Source organism: Balaenoptera ricei, chromosome X (assembly GCF_028023285.1).
Source record: "Balaenoptera ricei isolate mBalRic1 chromosome X, mBalRic1.hap2, whole genome shotgun sequence".
In the NCBI taxonomy this organism is placed as follows: domain Eukaryota; kingdom Metazoa; phylum Chordata; class Mammalia; order Artiodactyla; family Balaenopteridae; genus Balaenoptera; species Balaenoptera ricei.
Genome location: NC_082660.1, coordinates 35,834,999 through 35,850,812, shown reverse-complemented (window position 1 = coordinate 35,850,812; position 15,814 = coordinate 35,834,999). Strand labels below are relative to the sequence as shown.

Genomic DNA, 15,814 nt, shown 5'->3' with positions numbered 1-15,814 from the left:
CAGTCTAATATTTTGAAAGAGGGAAAACCAAATCTCTTCCTAACTTCTCAGTGCAACTGTAAACAAATACATTCCCCCTAAGAAACGGAAACTACTCCAAACTCCAAGAGTTCAATTGCAGACACTTGCCAGAGACCAGTTCAGTGGGTGAGAAAAATACTAGATTGGCTACATCTTGCTTCTCCTCAAACTAGCTTTATGGTACTACAGATCATCACAGGAAAGCATTCATACGGTACGAATTCATTTATGACAAACTGCATCACAGACCAGAGTAACATCCCAGGAATCAGAATCACCTTGGGAGTGGTTTTTTTAAAAATACATACCTAGGCCCCTCTCCAAATCAATTAAAATGGAAACTTCATCAGATAGGACCAAAAGGCTGTGATTTTAAAAGCCCCTTAGTGATTCTGATGAGCACTCCTCTAGTTAGGAATGACTAGCAAGGTCTCCTAAGAGTGACAAGGCCATTTTGGTTTACTAAGAGAGACTGGAGACCTAGCCTAAGACTTTTGGGCAAAGCAGACCAAATCAGGCCCATGCTAGATATTCAATAGCTAGATATGCCCTAGCTGTCTCCAGATCCAAGAGAATCAAGATGAACCAGGCCTGCTATTATACAGAGTTCTCTCTGAATCAATGGTTCCCAATCCTACTTGCACAGCTGAATCACCTGGAAGATCATTTTAAAATTATGAAAGTTGGCATCCTCCTCCAGGCCAATTGAATCAGAATCTCTTAGGGTGAGGTCTAAGCTTACAGTATTTTAGGGCTCCTTAGGCAATCCTGATGAGTAAACAGGGTTGAGAACCACAGATCTAGATTGCTCACCTAGTACCTGCACCTGACCCAGCCCATCTTTCAGTACAAGGCAACTGCAATTTCTCCTAAAACAGATGATGATGAAAAAGCCTGTCATACCTTACAGAAAGCACAAAGAAAATCTTCCACAGTAGAACTGTGATCCTTAATTCTATCACCAAACTATTTCACATGCTTACATGTTCAAGTGATCAAATAACCTAAGGGAAAACAAGAAAAGCCCTCTCCTATCTTCCCCCCTCTAGTCCTCTTCTTGACGAATATTGGGGCTCTATATAAAAGGGGACAAAAATGTTCAGCCAAAAATGAAAAGCATTCAGTCAAGGCAAGTGGGATAACAGCCAAAAAAGGAAATTTAAGAGCAGTAATCCAACGATCTGCCTGTCATGAAGAGATAACCCAAACTGGAAGCTGCTGTAATGGGTCCAAAGGAGAAAAAGACATAAGAATATATTTCTAAAGTGCACTTCAAATTGGTTTAGTGGTGCATTAGTCACCTATGTCAAAGGTTTAACATGTTTAAACAGAGAAACACAGTCACAGATGACTTTCAATTCAAAGCACCTTCTGAAGTGCTTACTTAAAACAGGACATAATGCTGAACAGTCAACGAATCATAAGTAATGTAGTTCACGATAGGGTCAAATCAAGAACTTTAGCTATAATTAAAATTGAGAAAAGTATTTCAATACTTTTCACGGTAGGGTCAAATCAAGAACTTCAGCTATAATTAAAATTGAGAAAAGTATTTCAATCTATCTGGATAAAAAGTCAGCTAGTTTCTAAGCAACTACTAAGTGGAAAAGACTTAATGTTCTGCAAATGCTGTAAAAGGTAGTACCCATATCCTAACTGCATGTTGCATGGATGAAGTTGCTTAAATAAGGGAAAGAAAACTTTTCAAATTACAATGTACAAGTCTTGTAATAAACACAAAGGGTTATCATTGTAGTAACAGAAAAATAGCAGAGCGATGACTCGTCTAACATCAAGCACCCCACTCCCCACCATACTTTGAACTCTGCTGCTTCCACATTAAATTAATCCACCAAGATCTGAATTAGGTCAGAAGACACATGGGCCTCCACCTGGTGGGAAGAAATTCGATGAGCAGAGAAAATAGCAGCAACCTTCAGAGCTTCATTCCCATTTGTCCAACTCCAGTCCCTGATGACCAGATGACCTTAAAGAGGATGTGCTTTCATAAGCCTCTTCCAACCTAGAACATTCCCCTTGACATCCAAAAGCTTTTTAAAAACTGAAAAGTAGATACCAATATCTATTAGAATAGCCCAACTGTTGCCATCTCAGACACTCTATTCAATCACTCACAATCAACTACGTATTTAATTAGTACCATGCAATGTAGAGATACAGATATAAAGGACTTCCAGTTAGAGATGATGGATTGAACACATCCATTTACCTTGGCTATCTCCCAAAACTCCACTGAAATGACACTAAAAGGATTTTTTTAACCCACAATAACAATGAGAATGGAAGAGGAGACAACTGCAATGACATTTTGGGAGCTCAGAAAAAGCCAAATCCTATGGCAGCTGTGAGAAAAGTCAAGAATAAAATATTTGCACACAAGCACCCCCAGAAGGCAGCTCCATGCACTCTTGGAAGTAGGGATGAAAGGGGGCTAAAATAAGGAGAATCTGGGAAAAGCTTTTTGAAGAGCACTTAGATCTCCTCCAACTTCCAGTCTCTGCCTTCTCCCCCATTCCAGCATGGGTTCAGAGATTTATTTTCCAGGGAGAGTGAAGTGAACTGGGGAACCAAAGCATGGTGAACATTGGATTCTACACTTGAAACAGGAGCTTAAACAAAGGTGCATTTATACTGCATGTGGGGACATCCATATCCCTAACCTTCTTCATCCAGAGAGAAGATTGGAAGATTCTTCTATAGGAAATCTGATTAGACCAAAGGAAAAGACATAAAGAGATTGACCTTGGTTCCAAAACTCAACTGCCCAGCCAAATCACCCAACTTATAATCAACAACTCCCAGTAAGAGCTTCCAATCAGCGTTTTTAGTGCTCCACTCTTAAACAACAAAGAGCAAATGGGTACCAGAAATTTGAGGTAAGTCTGTAGTATGCCAGATAACAGAGAAGCTTGGAGGAAACAGCAAAAAGAAGCAAACTTAAAAAAAAAATCATTAATATTGTCAGAAGGATTTTTAAATATTACATTTATGAAACAGCAGGATGCTAGAAAAAGAAACGCTTAGGCCTCAACAGAGAGCTCCTAGATATCAACATATAAAACAAATGAAAAATGCAATAACAGGCAAGGTAAGCTGGGAGAGATCTCCCAGAAAGTAGAACAAAAAGACAAAGAGAATTAGAAAACAGAAGGGGAGACAGAGGATCTAAGAGGTCCAGCATCGAAACAGAGAGAACAGAGAAAATGAAGGGAAATTTAAAATAAAACAAAACAAAAAAACAATTCAAGAAAATTTCCCCAAACGGAAGGACATGAGTTTGCAGATTGAAAGGGTGCAGAGGAAAGAGATAAAAATAAACATACGCCAAGGGGTAGTATTGTGAAATTTCAGAGCACTAGGAACAAGACAGAGATTCCAGAAGCTTTCAAAGAACAGCAGAATTTAAGAAGAATCAAAATAACATTTGATTTCTCAACAGTAACAAGAGCAAGAGACCCGGGGAAAAGAGGAAGTGGCAGCAAAGTTCTGAGGGTAAATGATTTACAAACTAGAATTCTATACTCAGCCAAACTATCAAATTAAATTCAAGAGCACAGTAAGATCTGCACACCTGCAAGGTCTCAAAAAATTAACCTCCCATGCACTCTTCTCCAGAAAGTTACTAGAAGATTTGCTCCACCAAAATGGATGAACGACGAAGAAAGAGGAAGACTGGACATCTAGAAAACCAAGGATACAACATAAAAGGAGACAGGGGCTTCCCTGGTGGCGCAGTGGTTGAGAATCTGCCTGCCAATGCAGGGGACACGGGTTCGAGCCCTGGTCTGGGAAGATCCCACATGCCACAGAGCAACTGGGCCCGTGAGCCACAACTACTGAGCCTGCGCGTCTGGAGCTTATGCTCCGCAACAAGAGAGGCCGCGATAGTGAGAGGCCCGCGCACCGCGATGAAGAGTGGCCCCCGCTTGCCGCAACTAGAGAAAGCCCTCGCACAGAAACGAAGACCCAACACAGCCAAAAATAAATAAATAAATAAATTTAAAAAGGAGACAGGATTCCCCAGGATGATGGTAAAGGGCGATTATAATGATGTCAGCTGTTTCAAGGCCCGGAGAACACTAGCCCAGATTGAAGGTCAGAATGCTCTGGGACAAATGTCTCTAAGAATAGGAAATTGATAGGATACACAAAGTGTTTCAATACACTAAGTGAAGATATGCAGTTCTTGGGGAGAATACGGGGATAATTTAGTGATGAATGAAGAAAATTAACAAGCAAAGGATAAAACAAGGCAATTTTTAACTGAAGGGAAAACAAAAAGATGTGCAAGCAATCATAATAGACACACTACATGGTTCAGCTGTGAATAGGCTTACCTAATTGCATTAATGTGATCACTGACTACTGCTTTAACCAAGATGATATATGATAATGATAAACTGATAAAAGATATATTAGGGTCTACCCAATTTAGGAAAGATGGGAGTGAGGGAGAAGGTGGTAGGAGAGCTAGATCTTGATCTTCCATAGTAGGAAGACAATATATAACATCTAATACTGAAAAGTCCAGTAGTAGTAGATTAACTACATTACTTAGAAATGAAGGTAACATGCTAAAAGCAGCAGCTAGTAAAAGTTGGTTAACATTCTACTGAAATACCTGGCATATAAGACATTCAATGAATGTTTGTTGAATTTCACTGATATGCAAAGGAATAAGTATAAACTTTAGTATGTGCCCAAATTCAAACAGTGTAAAACATTAAGGGTTGTTCTTTAAGACTTTTTCCCCTGTATTTAACCCAAGTACCTAAACTTTCCTGGATGACAAAAGAGAAGAAACATTTTGACTATTATTTCTTTCAATCTTCCCCCAAAAAAGATTAGTGATGCTTCCCAAATTTTAAAAAAAATCACTAATATTTCACTATAAGAGAATTTGATAGCACTATTGATAAAGCTAACTGCCTCCCTGGATAATCAAAGAAACCAAATCCAATATACACTGGAATGAAGCAAGGATATTTCTCTTCACAGTATTATTTAGTGGATGTAGCTGTAGTGGATTTAAATCTAAGCTCAGAACACAGATGAATGTTTAAAATACATTAAAAAATTTCTAAATCAAAACAGAATTTACCTTATCTACTGTATAGCACAGGGAACTCTACTCAATACTCTATAATGGCCTATATGGGAATAAAATCTAAAAAAGAGTGAATATACGTATACGTATAACTGATTCACTTTGCTGTACACCTGAAACTAACACAACATTGTAAATCAACTACACTCCAACAAAATTTTTTCTAAAAATGGAATTTACCTTGTAAGCATCATATTGATAGTTTTCCTGTTTGTTGTTGAAAAAACTGTATTTGTCATGGAGAGATATTTTTGTATTAGGGTAAGATAGATATCTTTTTAATTCAAACATAGCAAGTTCAATTCCAATTAAAATTTTAGGTAACTAAAATGTCCGGCAAACTAGCTGATCATAAAAATATAATAATTGAACTATCATTAGGATAAGTAAGTCTTATACAGTCCTCTACTCCACCTTTCCACACATCACTGTCAGAAACACATTGAAACTACCACAGGTAGACCGGAAATATCATTTTAAAAAGCCTCCCAATTGAGATGAGTTGAAATAAATACATGAGCCCAAGAGTAGTCAATAAAATTTCATTTATTCATTCATTAAGTAAATACTTCCGGAGTAAACCTGTTATGTGCCAGGCACTGTTTGCTAGTCTTAAAGCACAGGATAACTTACTCCTAGGTGTGTTTTTTTCCTCCTCTTCTATAAACCTGAAAATGAAACATACAAATCAAAGAGAATAAGGGAGCCATTTACCTAACATTCAGGTGACGCTATCTAACCGGAGGACAGATCGTCCCATCCATTTCAACACTATTATATAAAGAACTACCTACCTTTGTCTTCAAGTAAAGAATTATGGTACACCATGGAGAATGTTTTTCTTCTTACTTGCGATTGTGTTGAGAATGCTCGGGTATGGTGGTTCCAAACAACAGTATATATTGGGAGTTTTGCATAAGACTCTCTTTTTCTACGTAGGACTTTATACTATGTAAAGTTCACTAGTGCAGAGGTTGTAGGCACTGTTGACATTTTGAGCCATAAAAATTTCTTGTGAGGGGCTGTCCCGTACCTTGTAGTATGCTTAGCCGCACCTGTGGCCTCTACCAGCTAGATGCCAATAGCACCCCACTCCCAGCAGTAACTAAAAAATGTCTCCAGACATTGCCAACTATTGGTGGGGGGAGGCAAAACTGTCCCCTGTTGAGAACCACTGCTTTAGAGGAACATCTCAGAGAGGGAGAGTGATTATAGATAGAAGAGGAGGCCAGATAAAACAAAGATCTCTCTTTCATAACTGCAGGTACATCAATCTCTTGATGCTACTGGTCTACCATCATTTTAAGCTCAAATGTCTTCTAGCCCTAAATCTAAACTGAGGTAAGGGAAGAGAAGCAGTCCCATTAAAATGATTCACCGAGAACAGGAAGGAAAAAAATTCTGCCTAATCTTTCCTCCATCTTCCACTTAAAAGAACACCAAGATCATCCACTTTGTTAATTACCTAACATAACTCCAGAAGTTTTGACAAATATATGAGTACCTACTATGGGCCAGACAGTTCGAGGTGCCAGAGAAAGATAAATTTATCAGCTGCATTTACTGAATTGTTGTCACTCTTATAGACAGTGTTTTCTTCATAGTTTTGCATTTGACGAAGGATTCTTAAATATGACACCAAAAGCACAAGCAACAAAAGAAAAATAGGTAGATTGGACTTTATCAAAATAAAAAACGTTTGTATTTCAAAGGACACCACCAAGAAAGTGAATAAACAACACACAGAATAGGAGAAAATATTTGCAAATGATATACCTGATAAGAGACTTGAGTCAAGAATACATAAAGGACATATACAACTCAATAATTTAAAAAAAAAACCAAAATAAAAATTGGGCAAAGGATATGAAGAGACATTTTTTCAAGGAAGATATACAAATGACCAATAAGCACATACAAAGATGCTCGACATCATTACTCATCAAGGAAATTCAAATCCAAACCACAATGAGATACCCATTAGGATGGCTAGAATTTTAAAAGTCAGATAATAACAAATGTTGGCAAGGATGTGGAGAAATCAACATACTCATACACTGCTGGCAGGAATGTAAAATGGTACAGTCACTTTGGAAAACAGTCTGGCAGTTCTTCAAATGATTCATCACAGAGTTACCATATGACCCAGCAATTCCACGCCTAGGTGTATACTCAAGAGGAATGAAGACATGTTCACACAAAAACCTGTACATAAATGTTTGTAGCACTGTTACTCATAATAGCCAAAAGACAGAAACAACCCAAATATCTAGCAGTGGACAAACGAATGAACAAAATGTGATATAGGCATACAGTGGAGTATTATTTGGCCATAAAAAGGAATAAACATGGATGAATTTTGAGAATGTTATGCTAAGCAAAAGTAGCCATTCACAAAAGACCACATACTATATGATTTCATTTAGATGAAATGTCCAAAAAAGGGAAATCTATAGATACAGAAAGTAGACTAGGGCTTCCCTGGTGGCTCAGTGGTTAAGAATCCGCCTGCCAATGCAGGGGACACAGGTTCGAGCCCTGGTCCGGGAAGATCCCATATGCCACGGAGCAACCAAGCCCGTGCGCCACAACTACTGAGCCTGCGCTCTAGAGCCCGCGAGCCACAACTACTTAAGCCCGCACGCCTAGAGCCGGTGCTCTGCAACAAGAGAAGCCACCGCAATGAGAAGCCCGCGCACCGCAACGAAGAGTAGCCCCTGCTCGCCGCAACTAGAGAAAGCCCACATGCAGCAACAAAGACCCAACTCAGCCAAAAATAAATAAATAAATTAATTAATTTTTTTAAAAGAAGAAAGATTAGTGATTGCTTGGGGTGGTGGGGCTTATTGGGAGGACAAGGGGAATAACAGCTAAAGGGTATGGGGTTTCTTTTTCAGGTAATAAAAATGTTCTAAAATTGGGGTGATGGTTGCACAAATCTGTGAATATACTAAACCCACTGAATTGTACACTTTAAAAAGGGTGAATTATATGTTATGTGAATTACTTCTCAATAAAGCTGTTTAAAAAGAAAAACAGCATTTAAGGTACAATGGAGAACACAGCATTTGGACCATGGTTTATTAATGAAAATGTCTTGCTTAAAATACCCTTGCATCTGGAGAGATCTCATTCTTTGGTTGTGAAGTATGAAATGATTATTGAAGGCTATTTAAACTACTGAAAATGCTTTAGGTAAACACTTTAAGACTATGGAAATCTTGGAAGTAGGAAAAAATTAAAATGCAGGCATCAAGGAACTTCAGAGGACATAAAATTCTGTGCTTAAGATGTATCAGGGTGCATTAAGTAATTAGATTCATGAGGTGGGGGGAAGGTAAGCCAAGAAGAGTTAAAGAGCTCATATGAAAAGGCTTCGTCTAGAAGACTCCCTTCTTTACCAGCCTGCAGTGATGCTGAAAGATTTTTCAGGAAGCTAAAAATAATCACCCATATGAGTTACTCCAGTAACAAATAGGAAGTCAAGTAAATACTAAAGGGCCAAACACAAAGAGATTTAATGAAACAAACAAAAATAGCTAAGCCAGTTCCGAGGAATGGCTACTGGGAAGTTTCAGCAACCAGCATGCGTTATTGCTTTTTCCAAGAAGAACATAATATAGGATCTGTGCAGAGCTCACAATTCCACTGCTGAAATTTTTCAACCTGTGCTGTTTTCAGTCCAAATAAAGTCCATTTCTGTGGTTGCCTTGTGTGATATACCTGTTATTCTATCTTATCTCACTGCAGAGTTCTTGGTATGCCTGGTCTCCAGAGTCCACAATTTCCCGACCTGAGGAATCACCAACGCCAGTGACAAGGAATGTCCGCGGGGGCGGGGGGCGCATTAGGGATTTATTTTTTTAATCCTAAATAAATCTCAGTTCCTGCCCTGGTCATTACAAACAGCCTGTTTCACCATCAAGCCGAGTCTGGGTACCTCATAAAGCACTGTGCCCCAGTTTCAAACCAAAATTAGGGCCAATTAGGGCTAATTGGCAAAGAAAAACAACCAAAGGCCAGATTGGCTTTTTCTGCAGAGCCTCAGGTTTCAAAATGACTGCCTTGAAAGCTGAAATGACCCAGATTATTTGTGTGTGTGTGTGTGGGGGGGGGGGGGGGGTGACAGACATTCATTCTCCTTCAGGGTGGCTGTGGCTTGGTGTAGGAAAGGAGAACTTGGGGAGAAGGGAGTCGTCGACATGGAAAGAGAAATACTGGGGAATGATCTTTAGGTACCACCTACTTCAAATGAATCACTGCAGTGTCAGCCCTGCACTGATTCCACGAATTGCCAAACAGGATGAGGTAAGGCACAAGCCTGGAGCACCCCCCGCACCCCACCGCCCGCCCCGCTCCTCCTCCTCCCGCGCGCAAAAGCGCGCATAGCTCCGCGAAGTGCACCACGCAGCCCCCGAAGGCTTCGGCTGAGGGGCTGACGTCATCCTTCTGCATTGAGCTTCAAGGACCAGTAGCAGCACCAGTTAGATGGGGAGCAGAGTTGAGGCGCTATTGCTGTCACCAAGTGGCTGGGGTCCTTCCCCAGGGCTCTGCGGATTGGGTTTACGCGATGACAGAAAGATAAGTGTAAGGGTGCAAGGGCGTGGGAAAAGGGTCCTAAGACCCATCTCCTGGGTCGCCGAGAAAGCGCAAAGATGCCCCTGGGTTACGTAAGACCCTCTCCCCTCTGTGCGTCTCCGCGCGGCAACGGCGCCCGCCCCCCATCACTGCGTTTGGAGGCCTTTGGTCGCCCTTGCCCAGCCAGGCAGCTCAGGGCTCCCAGCGCCTGCCTCTCGCAGCCCCGCGGGGTCGGGAATAACTGGGAATCTGGGATTAAACCCTGCGCTCTCGCGCCTGCTCCCAGCCGGCCACAGGTTAGCTCCAAGAGACACCGCGAACGGGCTGCTAAGGGAGGGTGGGGAGGGGTGTCCAGAGTGGAAAACAGACGAATAAACCCTCAACTTTCCCCAGAGGCTGACCCTAACCCGGGAGTTAAAAAAATAAGTCAATGCATTAAAATATTTTGGAAAGGTCGGCAACCTGCAGTCACCGCCACCACGCAGCCCCTTACACCCTGCACCGGGCGGGGTCCAGGGTCTGAGCAGCCCCAAGCCTGCACCCCGCCATCCTGCAGCCCCAGCCCTGCGCCTGTCTCCTGAAGGAGGGGACCGAGATTTGATTTTTGCTTTGGGTTTTTTCCTCCCCCTTCCCTTCCCGGAGCATCACTACACTGACCGATGGACGGCGGCCCAGCCGCCGGTCAGGCGTGGCCACTCACCCAGAAGACGAAGGAGTAGATGATGAGGAGGGTTTTGAGACAGGTTATCACAGGTTTGGTCTCCATTCTCCTCGATGCCATACTACAGAGCTCCGGCGGCGGCGGCGGCGGCGGCGGCGTCGGCGGCGGCGGCGGCGGCGGCGGCGTGCGGCGGGCCGGCGCGCGGGAGGGGGGAGGAGGCGGGGCGGGGCCGGGCGGGGCGGAGGCGCGTGCCGCGAGAGGCCCCGTGAGCGCGCAGACGAGACATTGCGTGTGCGTGAGCGCGCACTCGGCAGAGCCCCCGCTGAAGGAACAGGCCGGCAGAGACTGCGCATGCGGAGAAGGCCGCCCGCCTCCGCGAGCCCGCGCAGGCTCAGACCCCGAGCCGAGGAGCGGGGCAGGGCACCCAGGAGGGAGTAGGAGAACCTGGATGGAGGCCGGGTCGAAGGTCAGGGCCTTTTCGTGGCCGCCGTGGCACGTGAGTTTCTGCTTTGTACACAGTGGGGCTTTACATTTGCAGGGTTGTCTGCACCTGGTTTATTGCTGTCCCCGGAAAGCAATCAGGTTTCTGCATTTGGACGCCCCACTAGGCCTTCTCAGACGGAAGTGGCCCAGTAGTCATGTCCTTGGAACAAGCAGGCCTTGTCTGTGCCAGTAACAGACTGTGACAGGTGGCCGGAGATACAGCTGGAGGAATGGTCAGGAACCCGGGAACTCAGACAGACACCCCCAATCCTTGCCACCGCGGAAGCTCCATGTTTTAGATTTCCTCACATTTTGAAATGATGAAGCCGAATGACAAGAAGTTTCCATATGAAGGTACCATTCTTCCTGCACATAAAATGTATAACAGATAACAGAAAAAAAATGTTTAAAGTCCCTGAGACTCATTTTTCCCACCCTAATAAGTACAGACCACCTCACACTAAAAGAGAACTGTTTCAAGGTCAAAAAACACAGTTCAAAAACAATTCAGAAGTTGCTCAAAAAGCTAAACATAAAGTTACCATATGACCCAGCGATTCCACTCCTAGGTATAGACCCAAAAGCAATGACAACTTGTCCACACAAAAGCCTGTCCATGAATGTTCATAGCACCATTTACCGTAGCCAGAAAGCAGAAACAACCCCAATGACCATCAATTATGAATGGATGAACATAATGTAGTACATCCATACAATGGAAAATTATTTGGCCACAAAAAGGAATGAAGTACTGGTACATGCTTTAACATATATGAACCTTGAAAATATGCTAAGTGAAAGAAGCCAGACACAAAAGACTACATGTTGAACGGTCCATTTATAGGCAACGTCCAGAATAGACAGATCCATAGAGACAGAAATAGATTAGTGGTTGCAGGGGGCGGCAGGAATGAGGAGTGACTGTTAGTGAGTAGGGGGTTTCTTTGGGGAGTGACAAAAGTGTTCTAGAATTAGACTCTGGTGACGGTTGCACAATTTTGTGAATATACTAAAAACCACTGAATTGGACACTTTAAAAGGGTGAATTTTATGGCACGTGAATTATATCCCAATAAAAAAGTAATGTACACTCCACCCAGATTTCCTGTGGATGGTTTGTAGAGGAACACACAGTACAGATTCTGTGGGAGATTTCACTTGATTCCTGAGAGAGTCTGCAGTCAAAACAGCAACACTATCACAGGCTAACTCAGTTGTGGATGATGTTAAGGATACCTTTTGTGAAAGAGTGAAAAACAGTCAATAAAGCTTGAGGAAAGCCTGCCAAGGTCAGTTGCAGGAGTAATTATTACCGCCAATGGGTTGTACATGGTCCCAGGTCAGGGAGGTCATTGTATAAACAGGACACAAATATGAGGAAGAGGAGAACTTGCTTAAGGTAATGATCAACCATAACAAAGAGGTATGTGGGCATAGAGAGGAATAGAGAAGAATATGGGTGCAGGATTAGTCAAAAAAGATTAAGGAACAGATTGGCAAGGTTTCTCTTATAAAGGAAGACCTTGCACAATGATTCTCTACTCTGGTTGCTCGTTTGCATCACCTGGAGAACTTAAAACAACAAGAACAAAGCTATGACTGCCTGTGCCCAATCCCAGGTAGCCTGAGTCATTTGGTCCGGAGTGAGGGCTCAGCAGTTTTTAAAGGTCTTCAGGTGGTCCTAATAGGAATCAAGAGTGGACGGACGCTGTCCCTACTGCAGTGAGCTCAAACCCAGCTTCAGAAAGGAGCTTTCTCCTTCCTTTTTACAGTCCCTGGGCAGCAGCAAAAAAAGGATACTGAAGATTTCAAGCCCAGTGAGTACTCTTAGCCAAAAAAAAGTTCTTGCCCATGCATAATTACTCTGTAAAGGGGTCAGAAATCTCCATTTTCAACCCAACAGGGACACTGCTGAGCGTCATAGATAATTTCATGAGTTAATATATGATATTCACAGACGGCGTCCATCAGCTCAGCTAACTCACCATTTCACAGTTTGGAGCTTTTTGGGGTCCAGATTCTTGAAAACTTGGACTGTTCTAGCAAAAATAAGTTATTTAAATGTAAAGGTAGATATGAATAGTCAGCAATGTAATTAATGGGTAAATTACCATAGTTCATAGCTGGATCCTTGCTATTCAAATTGTGGTCTGTGATATAATAGGGTGACAAACCATGCCAGTTTTCCCAGGACTGAGGGGTTTCCTTTAACTCTGGATTTTTATTGCTAAAACCCAAACCAGTCAGCCACCCTATCAGTGAACTAGCAGCACTGGTATCAGCTGGGAGAGTTTACTGAAAATGCAGAACCTCAGGCCTCACCGCAAGCCCGTGTTAACAAGATCCCCAGGGGATTCAGATGCGCAGTAATGTTTGTCATGGATTGAATTGTGTCCTCCAAAATGAGATGTTGAAGTCCTAACCCCATTGCCTCAGGATGTGACCTTATTTGGAAATAGTGTTGTTGCAGATGTAATTATTTAAGTTAAGAGGAGGTCATCCTGGAGCAGGGTAAGCCCTTAATCCAATATAACTGGTATCCTTAAAAGAAGAAAAGACCCAGGAAGAGGGCCATGTGAAGACACAAACAGGGTAAATGCCGTGTGACTGATTGAAATGATGCAGCTGCAAGCCAAAAGCGCCAAGGATTGACTGTCACCACTAGAAGCTAGGAAGAGGCAAGCAAGAATTCTGCCTAGTCTCAGAGGAAGCATGGCCCTATTGACAATTTGATTTCAGACTTCTGGCCTTCAGAACTGTGAGAAAATAAATTGTTTAAGTTATTTTAAGCCACCCATTTGGGGGTATCTTGTTACAGCAGCCACAGGAAACTAATACATGTCTAAGATTCACTGATCTCCAGTTCCTCAAAATATGACCACAGCTACCATATCACCTAGCACTGTTAGGTGTATACCCTGCCTCCAAAATTGAAAGCAGGTGTTCTAACAAAAACGTGTACATGAGTGTTCACAGTAGCACTAATCACAACAGCTGAAGGGTGGAAACAACTTAAACAAATGTCTATCAACTAAGGAATGGATAAACTAACTATGGTAAATCCATACAATGGAATATTATTCAGTCATAAAAAGGAATGAAGTACTAACACATGCTACCACATGGATGAATCTTTTTTTTCTTTTTTTTTTAATTTATTTTTGGCTGCGTTGGGTCTTTATTGCTGCCCGTGGGCCTTCTCCAGTTGCGGTGAGTGGGGGCTATTCTTTGTTGCGGTGCGTGGGCTTCTCGTTGCAGTGGCTTCTCTTGTGGCAGAACATGGGCTCTAGGTGCCCAGGCTTCAGGAGTTGTGGCTCCCGGGCTCTGGAGCACAGGCTCAGTAGTTGTGGCACACAGGCTTAGTTGCTCTGCGGCATGTGGGATCTTCCCAGACCAGGGCTCGAACCCGTGTCCCCTGCATTGGCAGGTGGATTCTTAACCACTGCACCACTGGGGAAGCCATATGGATGAATCTTGGAAACTTTATACTGAGTGAAAGAAGCCATACAAATACCACATATTGTATTATTCCATTTTTGTGAACTATCCAGAACAGGCAAATCCATAGAGACAGAAAGCAGATTAATGGTCACCTGGGGCTGGGGGAGGAGGGAATGGGAAGTGACTGCTTAATAGGTCCAGTGTTTCCTGTTGAGGTGATGAAAAAGTTCTGCAGCTAGAGAGTGATGATGGTTGTACAACATTGTGAATGCACTTAATGCCTCTGAATTGTACACTTTTAAATGGTTAAAATAGTAAATTTTATGTTATGTATATTTTATCACATACGCAAATAACATATAACCACAGCAAGTCCAAAGGCCCTGTGGCCTGAAGGAATGATATATTTGAGGAGCTGACAAAAGGTCAGCAAGGCTCAATAGCAGGAGCAAAGATGGTGTACAGGAGGCCAGAGAGAGGTCAGCCCATCCAGGTCCTGTTAGATGATGATAAGAATTTTAATATTTTGCTTAAAAACAAGAGGAGCTTTTGATTTTTATTTGTCTTAAATGGAGCAAGTACTTCGAGGAGAACCAGACTGCCACCAAAGCACCTACGTGGTCCCTGCTCCTACTGTCACCCCTCAATCTGTTGTTCCCACAGCAACCAGAGTGATCTTGTTCAAACACAAACCATATCATGTCACCCTCTCACTTAAACCCCTCCAGTGGCTTCCCATCATTGCCCAAAGAATCAAATTTCGACTCTTTTCCCTGACTTAGAAAGCATACATGAGCTGACTCCAACTTCCTCTCCCGTGACTCCCCCTGTGCTTCAGCTGCTCTGGCCTTCTTTCAGCTCTTCAATCAGACTTCATTTTGCCTGAAAGCCTTCACACTAGCTGGTCCTATCTTTAGAATGCTTTGCCCCTTAAACTCTGAATGGCTAGTCCCTCACTTCCTGTCATTTAGATCTCAGTATAGATGTCACCTCCTCGGAAAGGCCATTTCAGATGAAAATAGCCACCCAGTCAAAAATAGCCACCTAGTCACTACGTATTCTAATTCTCTGCATCACACTTAGCTAACATTTTCTTATTTGTGTGCTTGTTTTGTTGTCCTTTCCACACAGGCAGGTAGTTTTGTCTGTCTTGTTCACTGTTGTATCCCCAGTACCTAGATACAACAGCAACTCAAAAAATGTTGAACAGATGGATGGTACATAGTAGTCATTCAATAGATGATTGTTGCCTGATTGAAGAAGGATGTGGTATTTGAAATGGACTTGGAAGTATGTATAAGATAATGGTGGTCTTTGAGCAATGGAGAAGGAGATCATTATGGGCTACGGAACAGCATGAACAAAAGCAGAAAGCTAACTCAGATGAGTGGTGAGGTGCACTAGAAGACCCAGAGTAGGAAAGGATGCAGAAATGTCGGTTGGAGGAGGGCCTTACTCAGGCCAAGTTTGACTCTCTTGTTTAGTAGGGGAGTGATGTGATC

At 42.6% G+C, this 15,814-nt stretch overlaps 1 protein-coding gene and 1 long non-coding RNA gene across 3 annotated transcripts in view; one reads left to right on the top strand and one right to left on the bottom strand.

The window, feature by feature from the left end:
• Nucleotides 1-10,560, bottom strand: part of TSPAN7 (tetraspanin 7) — a 140,405-nt gene extending 129,845 nt beyond the window's left edge. For both annotated transcript variants that reach the window (XM_059911752.1, XM_059911751.1), the window contains exon 1: nt 10,428-10,560. In XM_059911752.1, coding sequence (XP_059767735.1) covers nt 10,428-10,508 — 81 coding nt within the window. In that variant the 5' untranslated portion in view covers nt 10,509-10,560. The remainder of the gene's footprint in view (nt 1-10,427) is intronic.
• A 42-nt stretch (nt 10,561-10,602) lies between these two features.
• The window catches only part of LOC132357920 (uncharacterized), a 115,582-nt gene continuing 110,370 nt past the window's right edge, over nt 10,603-15,814 (top strand). The window contains exon 1 of the long non-coding RNA XR_009500355.1: nt 10,603-10,884. This is a non-coding gene — a long non-coding RNA (uncharacterized LOC132357920). The remainder of the gene's footprint in view (nt 10,885-15,814) is intronic.